We start from the raw sequence: 27,599 nt of genomic DNA, 5'->3' as shown, positions 1-27,599 counted from the left end.
GAGGGAGTTGAAAGTCTGTGTTTCCCAGCGACATGCCCAAAACATCACTGCTCTAATGGAGATCTGCATGGAGGAATGGGCCAAAATACCAGCAACAGTGTGTGAAAACCTTGTGAAGACTTACAGAAAACATTTGATCTCTGTAATTGCCAACAAAGGGTATATAACAAAGTATTGAGATTAACTTTACCAAATACTTATTTTCCACCATAATTTGCAAATAAATTATTTAAAAATCAGACAATGTGATTTTATGGATATTTTTTCTCATTATGTGTCTCATAGTTGAGGTATACCTATGATGAAAATTACAGCCTCTCATCTTATTAAGTGGGAGAACTTGTACAATTGGTGGCTGACTAAATACTTTTTTACCCCACTGTATCTATACTACATAACTATTAGATTTATCATCCTTACCAGCACCTCCTCCTCAGACAGGATATTGGCATCCCTCAGTTTGTTTAGAAAGGGAAAGCTGTCAGTTATCGCTAAACAAATTGGGACCTTCGACTTTGAATAGAACCACTGTAAATCTGCAGTGCTTACGCTGTCCTCATCCTTGGTGTAATCTGGGAAGGAAACAACGTTATTTTAGTAGACATAGACACGGATAGAACAATTTTTTTTTTTATTCCCACATTTTTGCAATGCCTCAGTTAAGATACACAGGTAAAACAAATAAATGTCTTTGGATTGTCAGTATTTTAGGTTTCCACCATCCACCTAAGAAAAATTATGTTAAAGTGTACCCGTCAGATCCAACAAAATTTTTTTTTTTTAAATATATCACTCAGTACCTAATCCTGACCATGTACATCTAATTTATGTGTCTAGCACCTTTATTTTTTTTATTACACTTTTAATTTAGCTCACTAGTCTGAATTCCCCTCAAAAGGGAGGGGGCGTGGCCTCACTGTGCAGGTCTCCGCCTCCTCCCTCAGTATGCTGTTTGCTCACTTCTCCCCCAGCATTAGCAAAAATACAACTCCCAGCTTGTGCTCACTGACAGTAGCGGGACACAAGATGACAGTGGGAGGATTTTTCCTCCAACTGTGGGCCCTGCACTCACAGCTGTCAATCAAGGAAGTGTGTCCATGATGCATGGACACAACAGGACTAGTATGTGTCTAAGCAGACAAGGGGGCAGTTGTTTGACTGGCTTTTTCAGTATGAAATACTGAAAATGTTCTAATGAAAGCAATTGCAAAACCTATTGGCTTTGCATGCTTTAGAACATATCAAAAGTTTTGGTATCTGACAGTGCCCATTTAACACTGTGTGTTTGTATTATGTAACCACAGTATGATTGTCTTATTTGATCACTATACGGTCATATTATTTCAGCAATGAATGATTATAAACTGCACAAAAAAATAAAAGGGAACACTTAAACAACACGATGTAACTCCAAGCCAATCACACTTCTGTGAAATCACACTGTCCACTCAGGAAGCAAAACTGATTGACTATCAATTTAACATGCTGTTGTGCAAATGAAACAGACAACAGGTGGAAATTATAGGCAATTAGCAAGACTTCCCCAATAAAGGAGTGGTTCTGCAGATGGTGACCACAGGCCACTTCTCAGTTCCTATGCTTCCTGGCTGATGTTTTGGTCACTTTTGAATGCTGGCGGTGCTTTCACTCTAGTGGTAGCATGAGACGGAGACAGGCCAGTACATCAGGAGACATGGAGGAGGCCGTAGGAGGGCAACAACCCAGTAGCAGGAGAAGCACTGTCAGAGCCCTGCAAAATGACCCCCAGCAGGCCACAATTGTGCATGTGTCCACTAAAAAGGTCAGAAACAGATTCCATGAGGGTGGTATGAGGGCCCAACATCCACAGGTGGGGGTTGTGCTTACAGCCCAACACTGTGCAGGATGTTTGGCATTTGCCAGAGAACACCAAGATTGGCAAATTCGCCACTGGTGCCCTTTGCTCTTCACAGATGAAAGCAGGTTCACAGTGAGTCTGGAGACACTGTGGAGAACGTTCTGCTGCCTGCAACATCCTCCAGCATGACCGGTTTGGCGGTGGGTCAGTAATGATGTGGGGTGGCATTTCTTTGGGGGGGCCGCACAGCCCTTCATGTGCTTGCCAGAGGTAGCCTGACTGCCATTAGGTACCGAGATGAGATCCTTGTGAGACCCCTTGTGAGACCATGTGCTGGTGCGGTTGGCCCTGGGTTCCTCCTAGTACAAGACAATGCTAGACCTCATGTGGCTGGAGTGTGTCAGCAGTTCCTGCAAAAGGAAGGCATTGATGCTATGGACTGGCTCGCCCCTTCCCCAGACCTGAATCCGATTGAGCACATCTGGGACATCATATCTCACTCCATCCACCAATGCCACGGATGCTTTAGTTCAGGTCTGGGAGGACATCCCTCAGGAGACCATCCTCATCAGGAGCATACCCAGGCATTGTAGGGAGGTCATACGGGCACGTGGAGGCCACACACACTACTGAGCCTCATTTTGACTTGTTTTAATGACTTAACATCAAAGTTGGATCAGCCTGTAGTGCGGTTTTCCCCTTTGATTTTGAGTGTGACTCCATATCCAGACCTCCATGGGTTGATAAATTTGATTTCCATTAATAATTTTGTGTGATTTTGTTGTCAGCACATTCAACTATGTAAAGACTAAAGTATTTCATACGATTAGTTCATTCATTCAGATCTAGGATGTCTTATCTTAGTGTTCCCTTTATTTTTTTGAGCAGTATATTAGCCCTGTATAGTAAAATTAATTGAGCACTGTATACTTTATGATGGAAATATTTGAGCACTGTATACTGTATGGCGGGCTTATTTGATCACTGTATGGTGGGATTATTGGAGCACTAACAGAAAGAGAGATGGGTATGCTCTATCTGCAGAAAATGTTTTAAAGCTACAGTCCGGTGTAGTCCCCAAGATCTACATCAATATTTGTACAGCACAAGTGCAAGCAATAAATACTAAGAGATGGAGAGGACGAAGGGCTGGTGTGAGGGTGTCATGTCTAAACTAACTTGAATAGGTAGGGGGCTTGGGTGTGGGAAGATAAGGAGGAATGGTGTGTAATATGACCAGGGGGAGAAGATCTACTGTTGATTGAATAGTTGAAAGCTGTGGGGGGGGGGGGGGGGGAGGGGGGGGGGGAGGGTGAGAAAGGTAAAAAAAAAAAAAAAGAGGGGGGGGGAGAAAATAGAAAATATTGCCTATAAAGCTTCCCAAAATTCACAAGTGCAAGGATAAAAAACAGGAAAGATTGTATATTGTATATATATATATATATATATATATATATATATATATATATATAAACAATTTATTTGACTAATGGTTCAATCAAAAGAAAAACCACTGGGCCCAAGAATTATATAGCTAATGACTCTCTCCCACCATCACTGTCCAAATTCCCCAACCCCTTCCCCCTTTCTCTTCCGGTTCTACCTATAATCCTAATTAAGCTTGCTATCATTTTCTATTTCTATGTTTTTACATGTCCAGATCCCCTTTTTTGCTACTTCACTTCCACTTTTTACCCCACTGCACCCCAAAGTGCCCAAAATGCCGGAATCCATCCCAGGATTTTTCTCAGACCTAATTGACACTGTCTATTTAAAGCAACAATATCCATTCATTGTGGATATGATCACTGAGGAAGAACCCAGCGGGCTTGAAACGCGTCTGATCCTGTGTTCCTGTCTTTGACACTGATCCATTGCCTGAACATCACCATGGACTAACAGACCCACCAGTCCGCATCCATAACTAGTTAACCTCTGGCGCGCTCCCCCGCGTGGATACACCATGAACCGGACCGAGAAGTGCAACCCGCACATGCATCTACAACTGCGCTCGGTGTACTGGCTGGAAGGCCAGAGCCGAGATCACGGTCTACATACAGAGCATAAACCGGTACCTGCACTTCTACGGCTAGATTCCGGTGAGTGGTACAGTGTACCGAAGAATTGACAATTGAATTGATCTAGATAAAGCCTTCCTGTAGGTGAAACGCGTCGGAGGTCTATAGCGGGGCCGGGGCGAGTCCTGTCCACGTGTGTTTACTTCTTGCTGCTATTTGTTTGCCTGTTGCACTTTCCTTGTGGTAATATTTGGCACTTGTTGGCATTTACTTGTTACTGCACCATTTTTGCACTATTAATTATATGCTTGGCACTTTGCACCTTTTGTATTATAGTGTGCTGTTTCGTCCCTTAATTACGTTTATGCAATCGAACTTTTTGTATAAAGCAGCTATTATTGTCATTCAGACACACTCCTTTATTTATTTATTATACTTTTGGAGGTCCACACGTGTAAATTTATCAGATATCTCACCCCCTTCGTGCCCCTTGCTTCACATTGAGTATTATTGCTTTTATATGTACTAGTATTCATCTAGAGAGATATTTTTTATAAACCATTATATATATGTATTTATTTTGAAATCCGTCTATCATGTATACTTCTCGATTGATATGTCCTTGTAATTTAGCATTTTAATAAAAAAAAAACATTTTTATACACTTTTTACTATTTATTTTGTATTGGGGTTACTAAGTGTTACACCCCCGGGCATCTGTAGGTTTATATATTCTATTTCATTCAGCTGCCGTCGCTGTGCTTTTAGCCATACCAAAAACTGATTCTTAGACCGCTGTATGCACCGTTCAAAACAGCTGGTACCCTACTTTCCTGCCCACCGTGACGACGGTCAGAGCTGATCCCTACAATTAAGCAGTGTCATTTACATTTAACTCTCTATAATCCTTTTTATTGTATTTATTTAGTGTTTATCTACTTTACATTTTATTCATTAAGAATCACTAGGGCCCAGAGGTTTTTCTTTTGATTTAACCATTAGTGAAATAAATATATATAAATATACATATATATATATATATCTATAAATAATCTTTCTTGTGGAACAGTTTTTTATCCTTGCATTTTTGGGACGTTTTATAGGCAATATTTTCTCCCATTTTTTTTTTTTACCTTTCTCACCCCCCCCCCCCCCCCCAATATATTACACACCCATCTCTTCCCCTACACCACAGCTTTCAACTATTCAATCAACAGTAGATCCTCTCCCCCTGGTCACATTACACACCATTCCTCCTTATCTACCCACACCCAAGCCCCCTACCTATTCAAGTTAGTTCAGACATGACACCCTCACACCAGCCCTTCATCCTAGAGAACCAATCCATCTCTTAGTATTATTTGAGCACTGTATGAGGAAAATATTTGAGCTTTGTATCATATGATTTAAATACTGTATCATAATATTATGTGAACGCTGAATGTCTGGATTACTTGAGCATTGGACGATTGTGGTATTTCAGCACTGTATGATGAGATGATTTAAATATTGTATAATAATATTATTTGAGCACTGTGGGGCACATTTCCTAATCTAGTCTATTCTGGGTATGCTTATAGACCAGCGTATGTGGTAGTCTCCTGTCTATTGTGCTCCTAATTTATCAAAGGTCTCACAGCCCTTGATAAATTCTGTGCTCAGACTTCAGGGTCTACAGGTTAAACTGCATTTAGACCTGCTCCAACATGGTCTGACATTTCAGCGTATTTTGGGCAGATGCGACTTGTCGCACAAAAGTCGCACTTGATAAATTCAGCACCAATGCATTTTCCAATGCATTTCCGTCTAAAATAGACTTGCATGCATCATGTTCTAAAAATCCTCTACAGCAAAAGTTGCAGAAAAGTTGCACATATTTAGATTGCGACTTTCTGTGCGACAAATTAAGACAAGAAAAACCAGTCTAAATCCTTTGATAAATCTCCCCCTGTATGTCTGGATTATTGGAGCACTGTATGGTGAAAGTCTTTGAGCACTGACTGATGATATTATTTGAGCACTGTAGAGTGGTATTATTTTAGCACTTGATAATAGTATTATTTGCATAATATATGGGGGTATTATTTAGTCACTGCATGGTACTTGTGGTAATTATTCGTCCTATACAGCGAGCACATGGTGTCAATTTGCATCAACAAGCTCTGTGCACAGAATCCTGAGCTCCCACATTCCTGAATGGTTAACCTGAAACAATATCCAATGATATGGAAGTGGAGATTAATTGTCGCATACCTAGGCAGATTTGCCATTAGATTTTTTTTGATGGGTTAGACGACACTCCCAGCGGAGGCCATATTGGGTGTCGCACAACATTTCCAAAAACACTTAAAACTAAGCAGCTAAATAGATTTTAAGAATGAAGAGGATGTCTTGCTGGTTTAGCACTGTCCAAGTGTTTCCTGCACAGAAGCGCTGCCAGTCACACGGGTGTGCAGGGTACTGCAGTCGGTCCCATTCAATGCTCTGTCCCCTTCATTGCCAAAGAATGGTTGGGTTCCCAAAGGTTGAACCTTCACCAGTCAAAGTGATGGCATTTCCTAGGGACCTAGTTAAATGCCATTACTTTAAATGATAGGAAAAACCCATTTAATTGTGCTAGTTAGAGATACGTAAGCACTCACCGTATACCACATCCATCATTGCAAGTTGCCTGATGCGCTCATATTTTCATTGGATTTCAGGGCCGTATCTAAAAACAAAAACATATGTCAGTATTTAATGTCTGTAGTATGTTTTAGTATATTAAAAGTATATAAATAGTATATCAATTAAATCATTCTATATAAAGAAAATAGTCATAGGGTTTCCCACCAAGACTTCCAATCAGCCTTATATCAAGAAAAGCTGAGTGATAACTGCAACAGGAGGTGTATCAGTACCATGTTTTTCTTACCCATTTGTACAACAAGCATTTTCCTAAGAGATATGAAAGACTAACAGAACAGCTAAAATATATTTATAAATATTCAAAAGTAGAGATAATCGAAAAATATGTCGAAATTAGTTTTGGTAGGGTTCACTCGAATAAGCCGTTGGATTAGATGGACGATACAGATTCGGACAGGAGCAGGGACTCCTGGCAATTCATTTTTTACCTGAAACAAATCCCAAAAATTCAGATTTGTACACATGCAAATTTTGGGGGAATTTCAGAGTAGAATAGGTTTGTGCCATGTAATTTTCTTATGTCTATTTAGGAGTTGTAAGGAAAGATTCCTTAGGAATGATTTTTTCTGATTTGAAATTTACTATATGATACGTGTTAGTGTGCACTTGACTATATTATTTGTGGCACTGTTCAATACTAAAATCCCTTTAATTATGGCAGCCAGTCATGGCTGTAAATGTTGGCACCCCTGAAATTTTGCAAGAAAATGAAGTATTTCTCACAGATAAGGATTGCAGTAACACATGTTTTGCTATACACATGTTTATCCCCTTTGTGTGTATTAAAACTAAACCAGAAAATGGGAGGAAAGAAAGCAAATTGGACATAATGTCACACCAAACGCCAAACATGGGCTGGACAAAATTTGGAAAAAAATAACTGAAATCAGTCACTTCCTATAACCATCAATAAGCTTCTTGCACCTCTCAGACGGATGTTGGACCACTCTTCCTTTGCAAACTGCTCCAGGTCTCTCTTATTGGAAGGCGCCTTTTCCCAACAGCAATTTTAAGATCTCGGCACAGGTGTTCAATTGGATTCAGATCTGGACTCATTGCTGGCCACTTCAGAACTTTCCAGCGCTTTGTTGCCATCCATTTCTGGGTGCTTTTTGACGTGTGTTTGTGGTCACTATCCTGCTGGAAGACCCAAGATCTCGGATGCAAACCCAGCTTTCTGACACTGGTAATTCTCAAATTTCATGATGCCTTGCACACATTCAAGGCACCCAGTGCCAGAGGCAGCAAAACAACCCCAAAACCTCATTGAACCTCCACTATATTTCACTGTAGGTACTGTGTTCTTTTCTTTGTAGGCCTCATTCCATTTTGGTAAACAGTAGAATGATGTGCTTTACCAAAAAGCTCTATCTTGGTCTCATCTGTCCACAAGACGTTTTCCCAGAAGGATTTTGGCTTACTCAAGTTCATTTTGGCAAAATGTAGTTTTGCTTTATTATGTCTCTGTGTCAGCAGTGGGGTCCTCCTGGGTGTCCTGCTATAGCTTTTCATTTCATTTAAATGTCAATGGAAAGTTCGTGCTGACACTGATGCTCCCTGAGCCTGCAAGACAGCTTGTATATCTTTGGAACTTGTTTGGGGTTGCTTATCCACCATCCGGACACCTTTCATCAATTTTTCTCTTCCATCAACATCCAGGGAGATTAGCTACAGTGCCATGGGTTGCAAACTTCTTGATAATGTTGCGCACTGTGGACAAAGGCAAATCTAGATCTCTAGAGATGGACTTGTAACCTTGAGATTGTTGATATTTTTCCACAATTTTGGTTCTCAAGTCCTCAGACAGTTCTCTTCTCCTCTTGCTGTTGTCCATGCTTAGTGTGGCACACACAGACACACAATGCAATGACTAAGTGAACTTCTCTCCTTTTTATCTGCTTTCAGGTGTGATTTTTATATTGCCCACAGCTGTTACTGGCCCCAGGTGAGTTTAAAGGAGCATCACATGCTTGAAACAATCTTATTTAGCCACAATTTTGAAAGGGTGCCAATAATTTTGTCCAGCCCATTTTTGGAGTTTGGTGTGACATTATGTCCAATTTGCTTTTTTCCTCCCTTTTTTGGTTTAGTTCCAATACATACAAAGGGAATAAACATGTGTACAGCAAAACATGTGTTACTGTAATCCTTTTCTGTGAGAAATACTTCATGTTATTGAAAAATTTCAGGGGTGCCAACATTTATGGCCATGACAATAATATATATATATATATACACACACACACACACATACATAAAATCTTAATGTTTGTATGTGTGTATATGTGTGTGTGTGTATGTGTATATCCAAACAAATTGTATAGCAGCACTACATCCAAAGGCGTGTGGGTGCCAGCGGTCCGAACCCGATCACAGTCCACTTCAAACAGGAAACAGCTACGCAGCACTCCAAAAATAGTGAAAAATTGTGACTTTTATTCAACCCATGTCCAGTAGCGACGTTTCACTTCATTAATAGAATCATTCTCAAACAGAGAATGATTCTATTGATGAATTGAAACGTCGCTGCTGTACATGGGTTGAATAAAAGTCACAATTTTTTCACTATTTTTGGAGTGCTGCGTAGCTGTTTCCTATATATATATATATATATATATATATATATATATATATATATATATAATGTATATACAGTATGTATGCACGTGTTAAACGAACCCTAACCTACCCCTATTTTCGAGGGTTGAATTTTTTTTCTCTGAAGTCCAGTGCAAGTCTAAGAATTCTCCTTATCGCGTTACTCTCGGATTGCAGAGATTGCCTAAGACTTTTCAACATTCTGCTGACTGTCAGGTGCAGAGAATAGCTTGGGGGACAGGGTATGAGGACTGGATGTGAGGATGGAATATAAGGAAAGAATATGAGGACGGGATATAAGGTTGTTATATGAGGACAAAATATAAATTCGGGATATGAGGACAGGATATCAGGTTGGTATATGAGGATGGGATATGAGGACGGAATATGAGATCGCTGTATGAGGTTGGAGTATGAGTATATGACTTGATATGAGGATATGAAGATAGGATATGGGGATGGGATATGAGGTCGGGATACGAGGACAGGATATGAAAATAGAACACGAAGTCAGGATTAGAAGACAAGATATGAGGTCAGGATATAAGGTTTGTATATGAGGACAGAATTCAAGTTCAGGATATGAGTGTGGGATATGAGGATGGGAGATGAAGTTGGGATATGAGGATGGGAGATGAAGTTGGGATATGAGGACGGGATATAAGGATGGGATAGGAGGACGGAAAATGAGATCAGGATATGAGGATGGTATATGAGGACGGGAGATTACAACGGGATATGAGGTCAGGAAATTAGGTCGGGACATAAAAACAAGATATGAAGACTGGATATGAGTACGGGATATTAGGTCAGGATATAAGGACGGGATTGCTTTTGTCTCCCACAAGGTTTAGGTAGGAAGAGCAGGCAACATCAGGTACTCAGCTAGTTACGTTATTTATACAGTACATAATGTCTGAGTCTTGTCAAGCGTGAAAGCCCAGTATTTAATCTCGGCCATGTGAGTGCTCCTTCTACCCTTCTATAAGAGAACAATGTCTACTGTGAGTTGCACCAGATACAGCTGGAGGTAAGCGTAAAACGGCAGTGCTATTTTAGTAACGTACAAGTTTGTGCCCCCCAGCTAAGAAGACAGAGTCCTCTTGTTGTTATCGTTTTGATGTTCCTGCAGTAAAGACGGAGATATCACAACCTGTGTCTGCCATTCATTGCAGTGCCTCCTGATCCTGACTCTCCAGTGTACTGCGCTGCCTCCCTTACACCCTTTACATGCCTTGTGTGTAATCTATTCAGCATTCCTCAGTAAAGAAGAAGAACACTCTGGTTTACATACAAGGGCGGCAAACCTAGTCCTGATCTCATTTGAGAAATAGACACTGGTGCAGTATAAGCAACATTAGGCCACGTAATACAGAAAACTGATGCTGGACTGTGTGTATACGGCCACAGCTGAGCAGTGGGAACAGGATATGCTTACCTCTAGGAACTCCATAGCTGTCATGTGTCTGTGGGAGGAAGTGGAATGGAGCTCCGTGACCTCCGGAATAAGTCTCAGCTTGTTCTTCCTGAGCAGCTTTCAGTTTCTTTTGTTTATCTCAAAGGCTATTCTCCGCCCATGTGTACCCAGTATTGGCCCGGCACCATGCTAATCTCATTCACAGTCTGTTGATATGCCTTACAATAGACCATGCTAGACCAGCCCCCTCTGCTGCCTCTCTACAAAACCAACTATATACGAGTCCGTTTTTTGGATGCACTTCGATCCACCATTAATTGTGAACACAGAATTGCACTATTATTTTCAGACACACTGGGGGACATAGTTTATGTTACGGTAATATAAATCACACCTTTTTTGTTTCTCACATTTTTGAGGCTCCCTTGTGTTGCTTTGAAAACACGTGAGATTTCGGTGTTGCACAACTTATTTTTTTTCCGTTTTGCGTCAACATTTAACATTTTATTCAGGCGGGCGAATGCAAATCACACGGGATGAGACGTGATATTTTATTATTGCGGTCTTCAAAAACCAGAGCCTGTGTTAACACAAGGTGGTGTTTTATTACTGGTACTGTCACATGCGCTTTTTGCCCTGCATTTCAGTCCTTTTACTTACAAGCGAGGCAAAAAAAAAAAACACATGAGACGGTATTGCTAATAAAACGCCACTTTTTAACACAACCTCTGGTTTTTGAAGACCGCAATAATAATGGCTCACATATCTTATCATGTGTGATTTGCATTCGCCCACCTGAATTTTTGGGGATTAAAATGGCGCTAAAAATGGACACTTTTACAGCAATCGCTGTAAAAAAAAACGCTGCAATACCGCAACAGTACAGCAAAAGCAGCAAAGCCAAGCATGCCTTCAGTTCAAAGTAAGCCACACCAGATGGTATGTTCGGACCAAATGGGGGTTGAAAATATATATAGTTTAAAAATACAAAAAATTTTAACTTTTTCACACTTTTTTAACGTAGTGTAAACTTTCTGCAAGAATTTTCATGTAAAGTTTTTGAAAATGTCCCATAATCTAGAACAGTGGTCTTCAAACTGTGTACCTCCAGCTGTTGCAAAACTACATCTCCCAGTATGCCCATCAGACCACAGTGCTCTCTGCTGCCATTTCTGTCAGGAACTGTCCAGAGCATGAGCCAATCCCCATAGCAAACCTCTTCTGCTCTGGACAGTTCCTGACATGGACAGATGTGTCAGCAGAGAGCAATTCCTGTGAACACAGCATTCCAGAACCGTTCAACCGTAGAGATGTGGGCTGAAAGAGGGCCCAAAGAGTCCAGCTCCACTTACTGCTCCCGCATGGCCGCAAGGTTTGCGGAATTTGACCGCTGCAGTAAGGAGCTCAGGCTGATAAGAGAAGATCTGCGTGGGGCCCAGAGTCTGGCAAACTCTGGGTCAAAAAGGAATAAGAGTGAGATGAAAAAAAGAATCATGGCCCTAAAAGCCGAGATTGTGAAGCTGGAGGAACGGAGGACAGAAATCCTGGAAGGGAGCGGTCTCTTCAAGGAGAAGCTGATGAACAGGGACGGGTTTGCCGCCATGAAATCCCCAGGTAAGGAGGTGGAGGTGGATGATGGGGAGAGTAGTGGCGGTGAAGATAGTGATGATGGTGGTGAAGAAGAAAAGGAGGAGGAGAGGGTGGAGGAAGATGCTGTGCCTGTGGCTGCCCCCTGTTACATCCAGACCACCCAGGATAGCTACATTGAACCTGCCCAGGTGGCGCTTCCTTCGAGTGAGAGTGAGGAGGAGGATGTGGAGGGTGAGGCTGGGGGCTTATTGAGGGCTATAGTCATGCAGGAGTCCCCAGCCCACCTCCAAAATGTTACCTTTGGTGATGACCTATGTGAGGATGTGGCAGTGAAAAGGAAAGTAAAGAAACAGAAGACACAAGAATCTGTGCAGTATGTGTTTGTTCCTTTCCAGCAGTCGGGGCCAGCTGCAAAGCTGGTTCAGGCTGCTGGGCCCCCCAGACTGCCAGACCCCGTTTCTGTGGTGGAACGAAGCCAGCATGGGGGGTACAGCATGGCGTCAGTAAAAGCTGTGGACGCAATAGAAGTGAAGCCCACCCATCCTGCCGGTAGGGAGGGGCAGGATGGGCTGATGGTGGGTAGCTCTGGCACTACAGGACCGCCCCAGGGTGGCGGGGGGCGTGTCCAAGTGCCAGAGACGAGCTATGCCGCCGTGTGCTCGGGGGGTGGTTCCCCGAGTGCTGTGGGCACTGCCGGCGCTGCAGGGCACTCCCCTGTGAGGGGGGGGGGAGTGTTCGGGCGCCGGTGGCAGAGAGTGTTGGATCTGTGTGCTCGGGGGGCGGTCCTCCGAGTCCAGTGTGTATGTGGGAGTGTCAGTGGAGTGAATGTTGGTGGGAGTGGTGGTGGTATGAATGGGAAGTCTAGTATGGATGGAAATAGAGAGGATGAGAGTAGTGGTGTGAATGGTGGTATAGGTGGTTCTGGGTCTGGTCTGGCTGCCCCCCTGAACCCCCGGCAGTGACATTGGCATAGCTCCTAGGAGCAGTCACTACCGGGTTCAGGGGGGTTCCCGTCTCCTTCCGGCTCGGGAGGCCACTTGCAACAGCGCCTCCTGGAGGCTCTACGCAGTGGCGACAGGTCAATCCAGGTAGAGGGAAGGGGTGAGGTCGACCTGTCTTTCTGGATAGAGAGGCACGGTTTGGGGGCTTTCCGAGTGCGGAATGGGGAGGTGGTCTGGTCCCTCCCGACAACCGGGCAGGACAATAACCGTAGGAATGTGGTCCGTCTGATTTGGAGGGGCGAGGATGCGTGCCCACCCCACGCAAAAGTGGTTGAGCTCCTCCTTCAAATGGAATTCAGGGCGAGTGACATCTTTGCCCTGATTCACCCCTACGGTTCGTCTGAGTTTGACGTCAGTTTCGTTCGACCAGAGGGTGTTGAACTCTTCTGGTCAAACTACGAAGTGGCGAAGAACGAGCCCGGCTGGCGGGATTTCGCCGTAAATTTCCCGTCAGAACGCTGTCAAGAAAGTGACCGTTTTGACCCGTAACGAGTCGATTTCTTGTTATGACATCATGACCTGGCTCGGTCGGTATGGGGATGTGACGGACATGCCCAAGAAAATCTTTGATGAGCACGGGATCTGGTCTGGGGCCTGGACGTTTTCCGTCAAACTCAAGCGTTCAGGCAGTACGGTTGCCCACATTCCGTCAGCTGCCTTCCTTGGACGTGATAGGATTCAGGTCTTCTACCAGGGGCAACCTAAGGTCTGTCACAGATGTGGCAGCCCCACCCACTTTATCGCAGCCTGTACTGTGCAGGTCTGCGCTTTGTGTGGTGGGGTGGGTCATCTGGCCGCATCCTGTCAGCAGATCCGGTGCCACCTTTGTGGTGTCCTCGGACACCCTTTCAGCCATTGTCCTAGTGCCTTCGCCCGTGCAGCGGCCGCTCCAGCAGAGGAGAGCTGTGAAGTTGCCTCGGCTGGGGAAGGTACAGGCAGGGATGGGGGCGCAACAGGGCTTTTGAGGAGGAAAAAGGGCCCCGCCAAACTAAGGCGGGAGGAAAATCGTAGAAGGAGTAAGGAGCTGGAGAGTGCCCAAGTGGCGGGGGTAGCTTCAGCCCCTGCTCCTGAAGCTGGCCCTGTAACCGCTGAAGCCCTGGAGGAGAACGTGCTGGATGAGGAGATCAGGAGGCTGCGCAAAGAGGAAGGCAAAATGTCCGACACTTCTGATTCCTCCCATTATGAAAGTGTAAATGAGGAGAGAGGGGAGAGGCCTAAAAAGAAAGAAAAGGGCAAAAGGAAAGGGAGAAAGAAGAGGTCAGAGCCCTCTGTTCCTTGTACTACGGGCCAGGTCCAGAGCGGAAGCCTGGCTGCCCCCCCTCTGATTGACCTGTCAAACCGGTACTGTTATGATTCGGCTAGCTGGATGTGGATCCTCTGTGTCAGCGAGGGTTTGGCGTGGACCATGTCGGTGGACCGGTTCTAGGGTTGCTACTGGTTTTCACCAGAGCCCGCCGCAAAGTGGGATGGTCTTGCTGCGGCGGTAGCAACCAGGTCGTATCCACCGGCAACGGCTCAAGAGAGCTGGTGCCACAGCGCCCTAGAGAGCGGAGCCGCGCGCGCCAGAACATGATAGCCGGGGACCGGGACGGGTAAGTGGCTTGGGATGCGATTCGCGAGCGGGCGCTTCCCGCTATGCGAATCGCATCCCCATCATGAATGTCAGTGCAGCGCTCCCGGTCAGCGGGCCCGACCGGGGCGCTGCATAGAGGAGAACGCCGCGAGCGCTCCGGGGAGGAGCAGGGACCCGGAGCGCTCGGCGTAACAGTACCCCCCCTTAGGTCTCCCCCTCTTTTTGTCTCCTTGTCCCTTCAAAAGAGACGAGAAAATAGGGGGCGTCTCATGAGTCTCCTTCTGGAAAAAGAAGTCCTGGGTAGCTACACCAGCGGCAGGCAGTTCAGAAGGAATGGGGAGGAGGGGCAGAGGGAGAAGCATGTCACAGGGCAGAGTGTCACCAGGACGGGGGCTATGAGGAGGCACGGCACAGTCCTGATAGGCCTTGGGGAAACCAGGCACAGGAGGAAACACAGAGGCCCGACAGACGGGGCTGGGAGCAGACGTGAGGCATTCCTTGCGGCAAGCAGGACCCCAATTCTTGATCTCCCCGGTGGTCCAGTCAAGGGTGGGAGAATGATGCTGGAGCCATGGCAGACGGAGGAGGACTTCAGAGGTGCAGTTGGGCAGGACCAAAAATTCTATTTTCTCGTGATGCAGTCCAATGTTCATAAGCAGGGGCTCTGTGCGGTAACGCACAGTGCAGTGCAACTTCACTCAGTTGATTGAAGAAATGTAGAGCGGCTTGACGAGACGGGTCACCGTAATGCAGTACCTATCAAGCAAAGAGGCCAGAATAAAATTTCCAGAAGAACCAGAGTCCAAGATGGCCACGGCTGAGAAGGAGTAGTTGGCAGAAGGAGAAATCCGCACGGGCACAGTGAGACATGGAGTAGCAGACTTCGTACCAAGAGACGCCACACCCACGTGAGCTGGGTGCGTGCGTGCGTTTTCCAGACGTGGAGGACGAATAGGGCAATCCACCAAGAAATGTTCGGTACTAGCGCAGTACAGACATAGATTTTTATCCCTACGGCGAGACCTCTCTTCAAGAGTCAGGCGAGACCGATCCACTTGCATAGCCTCATCGGCGGGAGGCACAGGGGTAGATTGCAAAGGATAGCGTGAGAGAGGTGCCCAGGGATTAAGGTCTTTTTCCTGGCAGAGTTCTTGGTGTCTTTCAGAAAAACGCATGTCAATGCGGGTGGCCAAATGGATAAGTTCATGCAGGTTGGCAGGAATCTCTCGTGCGGCCAGCACATCTTTGATGTTATTGGATAGGCCTTTTTTAAAGGTCGCGCAGAGAGCCTCGTTGTTCCAGGATAATTCAGAGGCGAGGGTACGAAATTGGATGGCGTATTCGCCTACAGAAGAACTACTATGGACCAGGTTTAACAAGGCAGTTTCGACAGAAGAAGCTCGGGCTGGTTCCTCGAAGACACTGCGAACCTCAGAGAAGAAGGACTGTACAGTGGTGGTGACAGGATCATTGCAGTCCCAGAGCGGTGTGGCCCATGACAAAGCCTTCCCAGACAGGAGACTAACCATGAAAGCCACCTTCGACCGTTCTGTAGGAAATTGGTCCGACAACATCTCCAAATGTAGGGAACATTGTGACAAGAAACCACGGCAGAGTCTAGAGTCCCCATCAAATTTGTCCGGCAGGGACCAGCGGAGGTTAGGAGTGGCCACTCGATGCTGAGGAGGTGCAGGAGCTGGCAGAGGAGATGGTAGCTGCTGTTGCAGCTGCTGTAGCTGCGACTGAATTTGCTGTAACATGGTGGACATGTGTGACAGCTGGTGAGCTTGTTGGGCGATCTGTCGGGATTGCTGGGCGACCACCGTGGATATGTCAGCGATACTTGGCAGCGGCACGTCAGAGCGGGATCCATGGCCGGATCTACTGTTATGATTCGGCTAGCTGGATGTGGATCCTCTGTGTCAGCGAGGGATTGGCGTGGACCTTGTCGGTGGACCGGTTCTAGGGTTGCTACTGGTTTTCACCAGAGCCCGCCGCAAAGCGGGATGGTCTTGCTGCGGCGGTAGCAACCAGGTCGTATCCACCGGCAACGGCTCAACCTCGCTGACTGCTGAGAAGGCGTGGGACAGAAGGACTAGGCAGAAGCAAGGTCAGATGTAGCAGAAGGTCGGGGCAGGTGGCAAGGTTCGTAGTCAATAGTAATAGCAGGAGGTCAGGAACACAGTAATGGTAAACACAGTAGAAGCTTTCTCAAGGCACTAAGGCAACAAGATCCGGCAAGGAAGTGCAGGGGAAGTGAGGTAATATAGCCAGGGAGTAGGTGGAAGCTAATTAGGCTGATTGGGCCAGGCACCAATCATTGGTGCACTGGCCCTTTAAATCTCAGAGAGCTGGCGCGCGCGCCCTAGAGAGCGGAGCCGCGCACGCCAGAACATGATAGCCGGGGACCGGGACGGGTAAGTGGCTTGGGATGCGATTCGCGAGCGGGCGCTTCCAGCTATGTGAATCGCATCCCCATCATGAATGTCAGTGCAGCGCTCCCGGTCAGCGGGCCCGACCGGGGCGCTGCATAGAGGAGAACGCCGCGAGCGCTCCGGGGAGGAGCAGGGACCCGGAGCGCTTGGCGTAACAGGTACCTTGTCCTCGATACCATCTCCTCCCCCTCCTTGGAGGGGGATGGTGAGGGCGAGGTGCCTAGGGAGAAAGAGCCTCTGGGGGGAACTGGGCCCTGTCCTGTTGAGGCACCTTCCTCAGAGGGCAGGGCTAGACCGGGGCCGGACGGAGATGGGGATATCATGGATCTATCAGAATCGAAAAAAAGATCAAAGAGTGGTCCTGCCCTCTCATCTTCTTCAGGGGATGAGAGGGGCAAAAAAGAAGGGAAAACAAAAGTGAAGGGTGTGGCCGTCTAATTTAATCACCCTGTATGGCGGCACTCACCCCATTGACGCTGGCATCTATTAACTGTGCCAGCATAAAGTCTGATATGGCTAGATTCGCAGCCTTTGATTTTCTCGGCCGTGTTGAAGCCGACATTTTCTTTTTACAGGAGACCAGGTTGTCAGATCTAGCCTCCCAGGTAAAAGCCAGGAGAGAATGGAGGCGCGGTCCCTCCCACTGGTCTCTTGCGGCTGATCCGTATAGTGGGGTGGCGGTCCTTTTTACCGCTCCTGTTGAATGCTGACGGGTTATTGAATTAGAAATGGGGAGGTGCCTGATCTTAGATGTCTTCATGAAGGGACAGGAGCTCCGGCTCATTAACATCTACGCCCCGCAAACTAAGCGGGGCCGTAAAGATCTCTTTATGAGGATTAAGCCCTTTCTTTTTACCAGTCGGCAAGTGATCTTTGGAGGGGACTTCAATAATGTCACGAGGTCCCAAGATAGGAGAGGCTCCAATGGTCCGCTGACTTGCGATAGTGTGGCACTGATTAGCATAGCTAGAGAAGCTCGCCTAGAGGACGCCCACATCCGGAGCCCCTCAGGCCATGCGGGTTTCACCTATCATCAAAGTAGTCGCAGGTCTAGGATAGACACGTTTTATTTAAAGGAGGAAGCCGTCTCTTCTGCAGTGTCCGTGGTTGAGGTGGAGTTCTCCGATCACTGTATGATTTTGTTTTCCCTTTATGTTTCAGAGACCCCCCGGATGGGTAAAGGTTACTGGAAGCTGAATTCGTCCCTCCTGGAGGAAGCGGAGGTAAGACAGTCCTTTGAGGATTTTCTTCAGAGTCAGGTACCTTTACTGGATCTTTGTAGTAATAAGCTGGAGTGGTGGGAGATATTCAAGAAGCGGGTTGCGGGGTTCTTCCGCCAGCTCTCGAGCCTCAGGTCCCTGAACAGGTATCGCCTGTATCAGGGCCTGAGGAGGAAACTCGAACTTCTCGTCTCGACTGGAGGTAGCCGAGAGGATATCTCCAGAGTGAAGTCCTTGCTGATGAGGTGTCAGTACGATAGGCACGCATCTTTGGTTTTTGAGAGGGATTACGGGAGGTACTGCTCGCCCGACCCTTACAGAAACTGTAAGATGTCAGTGAGTAGAAAAGTCATTTCAGGATTGATTGATAGTACAGGATCTCTGAATCGGTCCAGATCAGGGATCTTGGAGGTCGTCAGATCCTTCTACGACCTCCAAGATCCCTGATCTTGGGAAGGAAGGATCTGGATCGGGATTTGATGTCGGGTTTCCTGACTGAAACCATTCCTGAGCCAAGGGTAGACCCCTCTCTTGATGTTTTGGCAGAAGAAATCAGGGAAGAGGAAGTGAGACTGGCGATCGAGGGGCTTGCCCCTAAGAAGTCGCCAGGTCCGGATGGCTTAACATCCGAGTGGTACAGGACCTTTAAGGAGTCTTTAGCTCCCCTCTTCACTGAGGTATTCAATGAGGGTCTCTCCTCGGGCACTCTGCCGAGGTCAATGAGGAGGTCAGCCCTGATTCTTCAGTCAAAGGGTAAAGATCCTAGCCGTATTGAGAATTGGAGGCCCATAGCTGTTCTCAATACAGACAGGAAGCTACTGGCTAAGATATTGTTTAATCGGCTGGTGAAGTTTGCACCCTGGCTCCTTTCGGGGGCTCAGCACTGCTCGGTTGCAGGCCGAAGCACCTTAAGTGCGGGCTTTAGTGTCAGGGAGGCAGTGGAGCAGAGTAGTGCGGTTTTCTGGAACGGGTACTTGCTGTCCCTGGATCAGGCCAAAGCGTTTGATAGGGTGAACCACGAGTACCTCTGGTCCGTCCTCTTGAGATATGGCTTACCGACTACTTTTGTTAATTGGCTTAAGACCTTGTATGCAGGGGCAGAGAGTTTCCCGCTGGTGAACGGTTGGTCTGGCCGCTCTTTTGTGGTGGGGTCCGGAGTCCGTCAGGGTTGTCCGCTGTTATACGTGTTTGCAATCGATCCCTTCATCCGGAGGGTAGATTGTGGGCCGTTAGCAGGAGTCGGGATGAGCCTGGTGGAGCTGGATGTCGCCCAGAGAGTGGTGGCGTATGCTGATGATGTCACCATTTTCGGAGGTGGACCGCTACCGGGATAAGTGTGAGAGATAAGACCAACCGGGATAAGTGTGAGAGTCTCTGGCTGGGAGGGGGAGATCCCACGTTTGCTTTCCCAGACACCCTTCCAGGGCCCCAAGAGTCAGCAAAAGTTTTGGGCATCACATTCGGCCAGGATGATTATCCCACCAAAAACTGGAATGATAGGCTCCAGGATGCCGCTCAGAAGGTGGATCAGTGGAAGGGTTGGTCTATGACCCTCAGGGAAAGGGTACACTTGATCAAATCGTACCTGCTCCCCTTGTTTATCTATTTGGGCAGTGTATGTATCTTGCCAGAGGCCTACTATACTAGGATCTACAGCCTGTTTTTCCAACTGTTATGGGGGAACAGGATGAACCTGGTCAAGAGGGAGGTTACCTACCGTACGAGGAGACTAGGCGGTTTATCTATGGTAAACCCTGTGGTGTTCTTAACGAACACCTTTTTGAAAGCTAACATCTCAAACCTCTGGAAAGAGAGGGCTCCTCCATGGGTACTCTCCTGCAGGGAATGGTTTCGGCCTTTCTTCCAGGAATGGGAGACAGGAGGGCGAGTGAAGGACCTCCGTACGCCCCATGGATATCTTCCGGCTTATGCTACCCCGACTCTGAAGGCGATACGTTGGTGGGGTCTGGGAGTGTGGGAGATCAGGACCCAGTCAAGGCAGTTCCTTGACAAACGGGTTCTGTTGACCCACTTCCAGAAGCCTCTGGCGCTCAGGGACTGCCCAGGTCGGGATCTGAGGGTGGGGTTGTACCTTTTAAACATGAAAAAGATCCCCCAGAAGTTTTGGGACTTGGCCTGGCGCTGCTTTCAGGGGAAGCTATATGTGAGGGACAATTTGAAGTGTAGGAACTCTGATGACTGGGGATGTCCCCAGACACGCTGGAAAGCATGGACCACTTCCTGCTTCATTGTCCCTTTAATATAGGCGTTTACAACAGGGTGGGTGCTTCCAGTCAGCTTGCCCGCCTTACCTATCCGGAGTGGGCTTATGGGGCATTCAGAACCCTGGGGGGCCGAGACCGGGGCACTTTATTCTTAGTTAGTTTATTGGTTAGGTACTACACATGGTGTTTAGTGTCGACCCAACAGAAAATCCTCTCCGAGGTGGAGGTCTGTAGAAATATCACCGGTGACCTCGGGAAGATCAGGTCTTTGGAGTATGGCAGTCTTGGTAACAGTAGGGCTTCTCTCCTATGGAGAGGGTTTTCTTTTGATGTGCCCTAGGTACTAGACCTTTTTGGGTAGAGTACCTTTGTTTTGGTTAGGGACAGTGTTATAGGGATAGAGATAGGATGAGAACAGGGTTAGTTTGAAGAATTGTAGGGGGAGTTAGGGAAAGAGTGTAAAATTATTTTGAATGTATCAAGTCTGCCATCCTTCTTCCTGGTGGTGGGCTAATGCATGTGCACGCTAGCTTTTTGTTTTTAAGCTGATATGGTGTGAAGGGCTTACAGGCGACCAAACTTGGGCCTAAAGTGGGTTGTGGTTCAGTGTGTATAAATTTGTGTATAAGTTGGTTGGGAGGAGTGCTAGGTGGGGAGGGTGTGTTTGTGGGTGGTGGTGCTCATCTTTGGGGGACCTGACATGGGTCAGTTAAGGACTGGACTTTGTGAACAGTAAGAATGGTATGGACTCTGACCCATGTACAGGAGGGGTGGTGTGGGTGAGGGTACAGTTTTAGTGTAGGGTTTTTCCTAGGGTTCTCTATTGATTTTGTAGGTGTTTTCTTTCGTGCATACATTTTATTTATATTATGTTTTATTTATAGAATATATTTAGTTATTTTGTACCTATATTGTGTTCTATCTTTATTGTTTCACATTGTTTCATGTTATAGCGTTATGGTAGTCGGACCAGTTGTTGTGTTGATATGTGGTTTATTTAGTTTATTTCAGTTATTAGGTCTAATTTGATAGTTTTGTTATGTTTTCTTTGGTATTTTCATTAGTCCCGGATAGAGGATTCAGTTAATTTGGTTGTTTTGTAAGTGAATGTATGTGTGATATGATTATTATTATTATTTTTATTTATATATAATAAAAAAAAAATAATATATATATATATATATATATATATATATATATATATATATATTGCAAAAAAAATAAAAAAATAAAAAGAAAATACATAAAAAAAAATTATAAAAAAAAAAAATTTGAGGTCTGCTTGCTAAGTTTCTGTTTCGTTTTCTTGTTGTGTGTTCCCAAGTACAGATGGTTTTGAGTTATAGCCGGGTAGTGATAACTTTTATGTTTTATATTTTGATAAGCCAAGTTGTGCTACTTTTATGTTCATTTTCGGTAAGCGTGTGAGTGTGTTTGATTAGATAGTTTGGGCATATTTTAATATCTTGGTATTTTAGTATCTTAGTAAAGCTGGGCTGGCCGGTTAGGCAGGGTTTTGTTTGTGGGTTTTGTTTTTGGTTCTAGAGTACCGTATATACTCGAGTATAAGCCGACCCGAGTATAAGCCGAGGCCCCTTATTTCAACCCAAAATCCCAGGAAAAGTTATTGACTCGAGTATAAGCCTAGGGTGGGAAATACATCATCCCCCCCTGTCATCATCCAGACCCCCGTCATTAACATCCTCATCATCATCACCTCCTGTCATCATCCAGACCCTCATCATCATCACCTGTCATCATCCCCTTGTCATCATCCCACACCCCCTTCATCATCCCCTTGTCATCATCCCCACCCCCCTTCATCATCATCCCACACCCCCCCTTCATCATCCCCTTGTCATCATCCCCACCCCCCTTCATCATCCCCTTGTAATCATCCCACACCCCCCCTTCATCATCCCCTTGTCATCATCCCCACCCCCCTTCATCATCCTCTTGTCATCATCCGCTCTCAGTGGTCTTCAACCTGCGGACCTCCAGAGGTTTCAAAACTACAACTCCCAGCAAGCCCGGGCAGCCATCGGCTGTCCGGGCTTGCTGGGAGTTGTAGTTTTGAAACCTCCAGAGGTCCGCAGGTTGAAGATTACTGCGGCCTTCGACATCATCCACCCCCTTTAGTTCTGTACAGTACTCACCTCCGCTCGGCGCTGGTCCGGTGCTGCAGGACTGTCCGGAGAGGAGGTCGTCCGGTGGGATAGTGGTTCCAGGCTGCCATCTTCACCGGGGGCGCCTCTTCTCCGCGCTTCGGGCCCAGAATAGAGGCGTTGCCTTGACGATGACGCAGAAGGACGTTGGTAATGAACGTACCTCTGCGTCGTCGTCAAGGCAACGTGACTATTTTGGGGCCGGGCCCGAAGCGCTTAGAAGAGGCCTCCCCGGTGAAGATAGCAGCCCGGAACCACTATCCCACCGGACCACCTCCTCTCCGGACAGTCCTGCAGCACCGGACCAGCGCCGAGCGGAGGTGAGTACTGTACAGAACTAAAGGGGGGTGAGAGGGGGCTGGATGATGTCGAAGGCTGCAGTGGTCTTCAACCTGCGGACCTCCGGAGGTTTCAAAACTACAACTCCCAGCAAGCCTGGACAGCCGATGGCTGCCCAGGCTTGCTGGGAGTTGTAGTTTTGAAACCTCTGGAGGTCCGCAGGTTGAAGACCACTGCGGGTGGAGAGTTCACTCGAGTATAAGCCGAGGGGGGTGTTTTCAGCACGAAAAATCGTGCTGAAAAACTCGGCTTATACTCGAGTATATACGATTATGTTATAGCTGGTTAAGCTTGCTTTGTGTTTTGTATTTGATAAGTTTTGTATTTCTCTAATAAAAAAGAGTGTCAGCAGAGAGCACTGTCGTCGGACTGGAAAGAACTACACAGCTTTTTTCTGAAGCAGACAGGAGCTGAAAAGTACTGGAAGGATTAAGATTTTTATATAGAAGTAATTTACAAATCTGTATAACTTTCTGGCACCTGTTGATTTGAAAACATTTTTTTCCCTCCGCAGTGCCCCTGTAACACTGATCATATCTCTCAATGAGAAAAACTGTATATATATTTATATTGTATGTATTAACTTTCATTCATGTATGTATTGTAACATGTATGTATTTATATGAAGGTATTTGCTGCATTGCTTGCTGTGCATTTTCGGATTTGCCTTAGACTAGCGTTTCCCAACCGGTGTGCCTCCAGCTGTTGCAAAACTACATAGTTACATAGTTAGTACGGTTGAAAAAGGACATACGTCCATCAAGTTCAACCAGGGAATTGAAGGGTAGGGGTGTGGCGCGATATTGGGGAAGGGATGGGATTTTATATTTCTTCATAAGCATTAATGTTATTTTGTTCCAGAAATGTATCTAATCCTGTTTTAAAGCTGTTAATTTTTCCTGCTGTGACCAGTTCCTGAGGTAGACTGTTCCATAAGTTCACAGTTCTCATGGTAAAGAAGGTGTGTCGCCCCTTGAGACTAAACTTTTTCTTCTCCAGACGGAGGGAGTGCCCCCTCGTCCTTTGGGGGGGGGGGGGGGGGGTTTAACCTGGAACAGTTTTTTCCCATATTTTTTGTATGGGCCATTAATGTACTTATATACGTTATATACATCTCCCAGCATGCCCAGACAGCCAAAGGCTTTAAAGAAGGAAGGCGGCCTTAGACAACTTATCTCCTATAATAAGTGATAAGTGTCTGATCATGGGGGGTCCGACCACTGAGGGGGGGGGGGGTCCGGCAGCCAGAGGTGGAGACAGTTTCTCCTTGGCCAGGTGTGGGGCAATAAACAAACCGATGCCAGGTTATGGATAACTGTTTTTTTACTGAGGCAGGAGCAGATGGTACAATACTCTCAGTACAGAGCAGAGTAGAAGGGATGCAGTGTAACCCGTGGGAGCCCTGTTGCCTTGCTGGGACTTTGTGCTTTTCATCCACTTGAATGGACTTGCTATTAGATATGACAGACTTGAGACTTAAGATATCCCACGATGACTAGGGTTCTGCTAAGGTCCAATTTACTGACACCGCCAGGGTATGAACACACCAATTCCTGTGCGGGAAACACTTGCAGAATGGTGGGGTTGGTTTGATAAGAGATTTACTGTTAGGCTCCCCTTGGAATCACCTCATACTTCTTCCAACTCCTTTCAACACTGCAGCTCACATGGAGCTCTACACACAGAAGAAACGTAAACTAGAACACTGACTGACTAGATCCTCCCACTACAGTATATACAGGGCAATTTTAGGGTTCCCATTGGGCAATTAGGGTCACATGGGTACTCTGCATTATGCCTCTTTACAGATATCCAGTATATTCCTTAAAGATACAGTGCAACATAATATAAATGAACAGCAGACTGCTGTCTGGGCATGCTAGGAGTTGTAGTTATGCAACATCTAGAGGGCTCTAGTTTGGAGACCACTGCTCTATAGCAATGACTGACGTAACTCAAAATTGCAAACAACTTATGTTTTGCACATTTTACCATTATCATGTTTAACAGAAAATGCTTATCGAATGTCTCCTGTACCATGATCAAAGTGTGGTGAAGAGAGTTATAAAAGAACTCCGGAGCCTTTCTTGTGCGATTGCTTGGACGGCGGAGGATGATTGAAATGCTAAACTGCGGCGCAGATTATTTCCTCTATACTTAACAAAAGGCTTCGATCTTCTCTTATATGTCTAATCCATTCTTGATGATTATTTCTTCAAACAAAATCATAATGGGAATTGGGGATGCAAATTAATCTTCATAGCATTTCACTGGTGATAATGGAAAAACTTGTTTTACCAGACGCGTTTTCATCCCATATTATTCGGAATATCTATGTCGAAGCAGATTTGTTTCCCTATTGCTATGTTTTATCTTTGTTCGAAGTAATGTACAGAACAAGCGTCATGCTCCTGAATACTGCTTCTTCCGATGTAATGTAAATCGGTGCTCTACAAACTGTGGACCTCCAAATGTTGCAAAACCACAACTCCCAGGCAGCTGTTGGTTGTCCAGGCATGCTGGTGTAATGTCCCACAATGAGTAAACCTTGGGTAGCGGATGAGTACCTTCTCTTTAAAGGCGTAGTCCAGTTAAGTAAAACGTATCTGCTATCCAACGGATATAACAAGTTATAGATTGCGGGGTTTCCGACCCCTCGGACCCACACGATCCCCTGCACGGTGCCCCGGCAGTCTGCAGGAAGCAGGCATGCCGAACCCCACAGTAAACCACGGCTGACACGCTCCCTCCATGTATCTGTATGGGATACATGGAGGGTGCGTGTCGGCCTCTGATTTGCGCTGGGTTAGCATGCCCCCTTCCTGCGGACTGCCAGGGTGCCATGCAAGAGATCGTGGTAAGTCCCAGCGGTCGGACTCCCCGCAATTTAAAAATGATCTCCTTTCCTTTGGATAGGGCATAAGTTTTATTTCACTACAGTACTCGTTTAATGCATTTAATGTCCACTATCACTGTAAGGCTGGGTTCACACTACGGAATTTCCGATCGGAAATCAGCTTAGGAATTTTGGTCGGAAATTCTGGTGCAGCAAAATCCCATTGCTGTCAATGGGATTCCGCTGCCCAGTGTGCACTAAAGAATTTCAGCAGTGGACGTTCCGACACTAAAATTATGTCACCAAAAGAATGAACGTAATCATTTTTCTCACAGAATCCACTACACAAGCATCGATGTGTATGGGGACGAAAATGTCTGCGCGGTCGGGAGCTCCAGATGGAATTTTCTGGAGATTCTTATTTTGAACCTGGCCTTAGGGCTCAATTATACTAGGTATTTTGCGAGCGGATTTCTGCTTAGAAAATGCAGTGCAGGAGCCTCCTATTGTTCTCAAAGGGATTCTGCTACATTTCACACTATGGAAACTTATTAGATAGACTTGAGACTTGAATTAGATAGACTTGAGACTTGTAGATAAAGAGATTTCCCACGCTGACTAACGTTCTGCTAAGGTCCAATTTCCCTGAGACTGCCAGGGTATGACTCGTCAACTCCTGTACGGGGGGACACTTGCAGAATGGCGGGGCTGCCTCTCTTCAGGTTTCCCTCACCTCACAATTCTTCAGATCACCTCACAATTCTTCCACCTCCTTTCCACACTGCAGCACACATGGAGCTCTGCACAAAGATCAGCTCTAAGCTGAACTGGACTGGGGCAGCTCCTTCCCCCCCCTACACTATATACAGGGCAATTTGGGGGTTCCCATTGGGTAACAGGGGTCACCTGGTCCCTCTACATCATCTTCTTAAGGGTACATTACACATATAATACAATAATATCTGTAAATACAGTAAAGTGCATAAACACTAGAGTGCAGTAAACAATAGAACAGTGGGCTCAACACAGGAGCAGCAGGCATGCCCGAGGAGATCCCCAGGTCACAGGACAGAATTTGGTGCTGAGACACCACACTTGTATTGCCGGCGCCTGCTCCAGACAGAATCTTCACCTGGAATATCTGTGACATGTTGAATTAGTCTAAAATATATGCTTTTGCTCCCCAATCTAAGTAAAGCTATTAGGCAATCTAAGGGTTACTACACAGCACCACATATATTTGCATACAGCACTGTAAAGTCACACCACAGTGCCATCTAGTGGCTACACCACTAGGCAGTGCTTTCTATAGAAAGTAAAAGCCGAGGAATGTGCTGTCGATTCATCCAAAATGCAAGAAAAAGTGCAAATGTGTTAAATACAAAAAAAAGTGCACAAAGGATGAGGGCTATCGCAAGCCCTTCTCCGACAGGAGAGAGACCCCCCCCTCCAACAAACGGGGGAAAAGTCCAGGTCCAGTTCTAGAAAATTTAGACACGTCTGGCCATGTAAGTCAAAGCCCATATAAGTCATGGTCACCTGCCATAAGGAGAGCAGTAAAGTTGAGAGATCACAGAAAAAAAATTAGAAGCTGCATTTCTTTACCTCAGCCAAGACTCTCTTTCAGGATAGCAAGTCACAATACAAGGGTAGCAAA

The 27,599-nt window shown here is 46.1% G+C and overlaps 1 protein-coding gene across 9 annotated transcripts in view; it reads right to left on the bottom strand.

Moving 5' to 3' along the window:
• Window positions 1-27,599, bottom strand: part of LOC130353397 (uncharacterized) — a 143,234-nt gene that overhangs the window by 62,202 nt on the left and 53,433 nt on the right. For 8 of the 9 annotated variants that reach the window (XM_056555058.1, XM_056555061.1, XM_056555062.1 and 5 more), the window contains exons 1-3: window positions 10,580-10,668; window positions 6,498-6,565; window positions 421-572 (exon numbers count right to left, since the gene is read on the bottom strand). In XM_056555058.1, coding sequence (XP_056411033.1) covers window positions 421-572; window positions 6,498-6,516 — 171 coding nt within the window. In that variant the 5' untranslated portion in view covers window positions 6,517-6,565; window positions 10,580-10,668. Of the gene's footprint in view, window positions 1-420; window positions 573-6,497; window positions 6,566-10,579; window positions 10,669-27,599 lie in introns of those variants that run through there. The other variant, XM_056555059.1, reaches the window with a different exon arrangement.

Source organism: Hyla sarda, chromosome 1 (genome assembly GCF_029499605.1).
Source record: "Hyla sarda isolate aHylSar1 chromosome 1, aHylSar1.hap1, whole genome shotgun sequence".
NCBI lineage: Eukaryota > Metazoa > Chordata > Amphibia > Anura > Hylidae > Hyla > Hyla sarda.
Note: the sequence above shows the minus strand (reverse complement) of the source record. Positions and strands in the feature narration are given on the sequence as shown.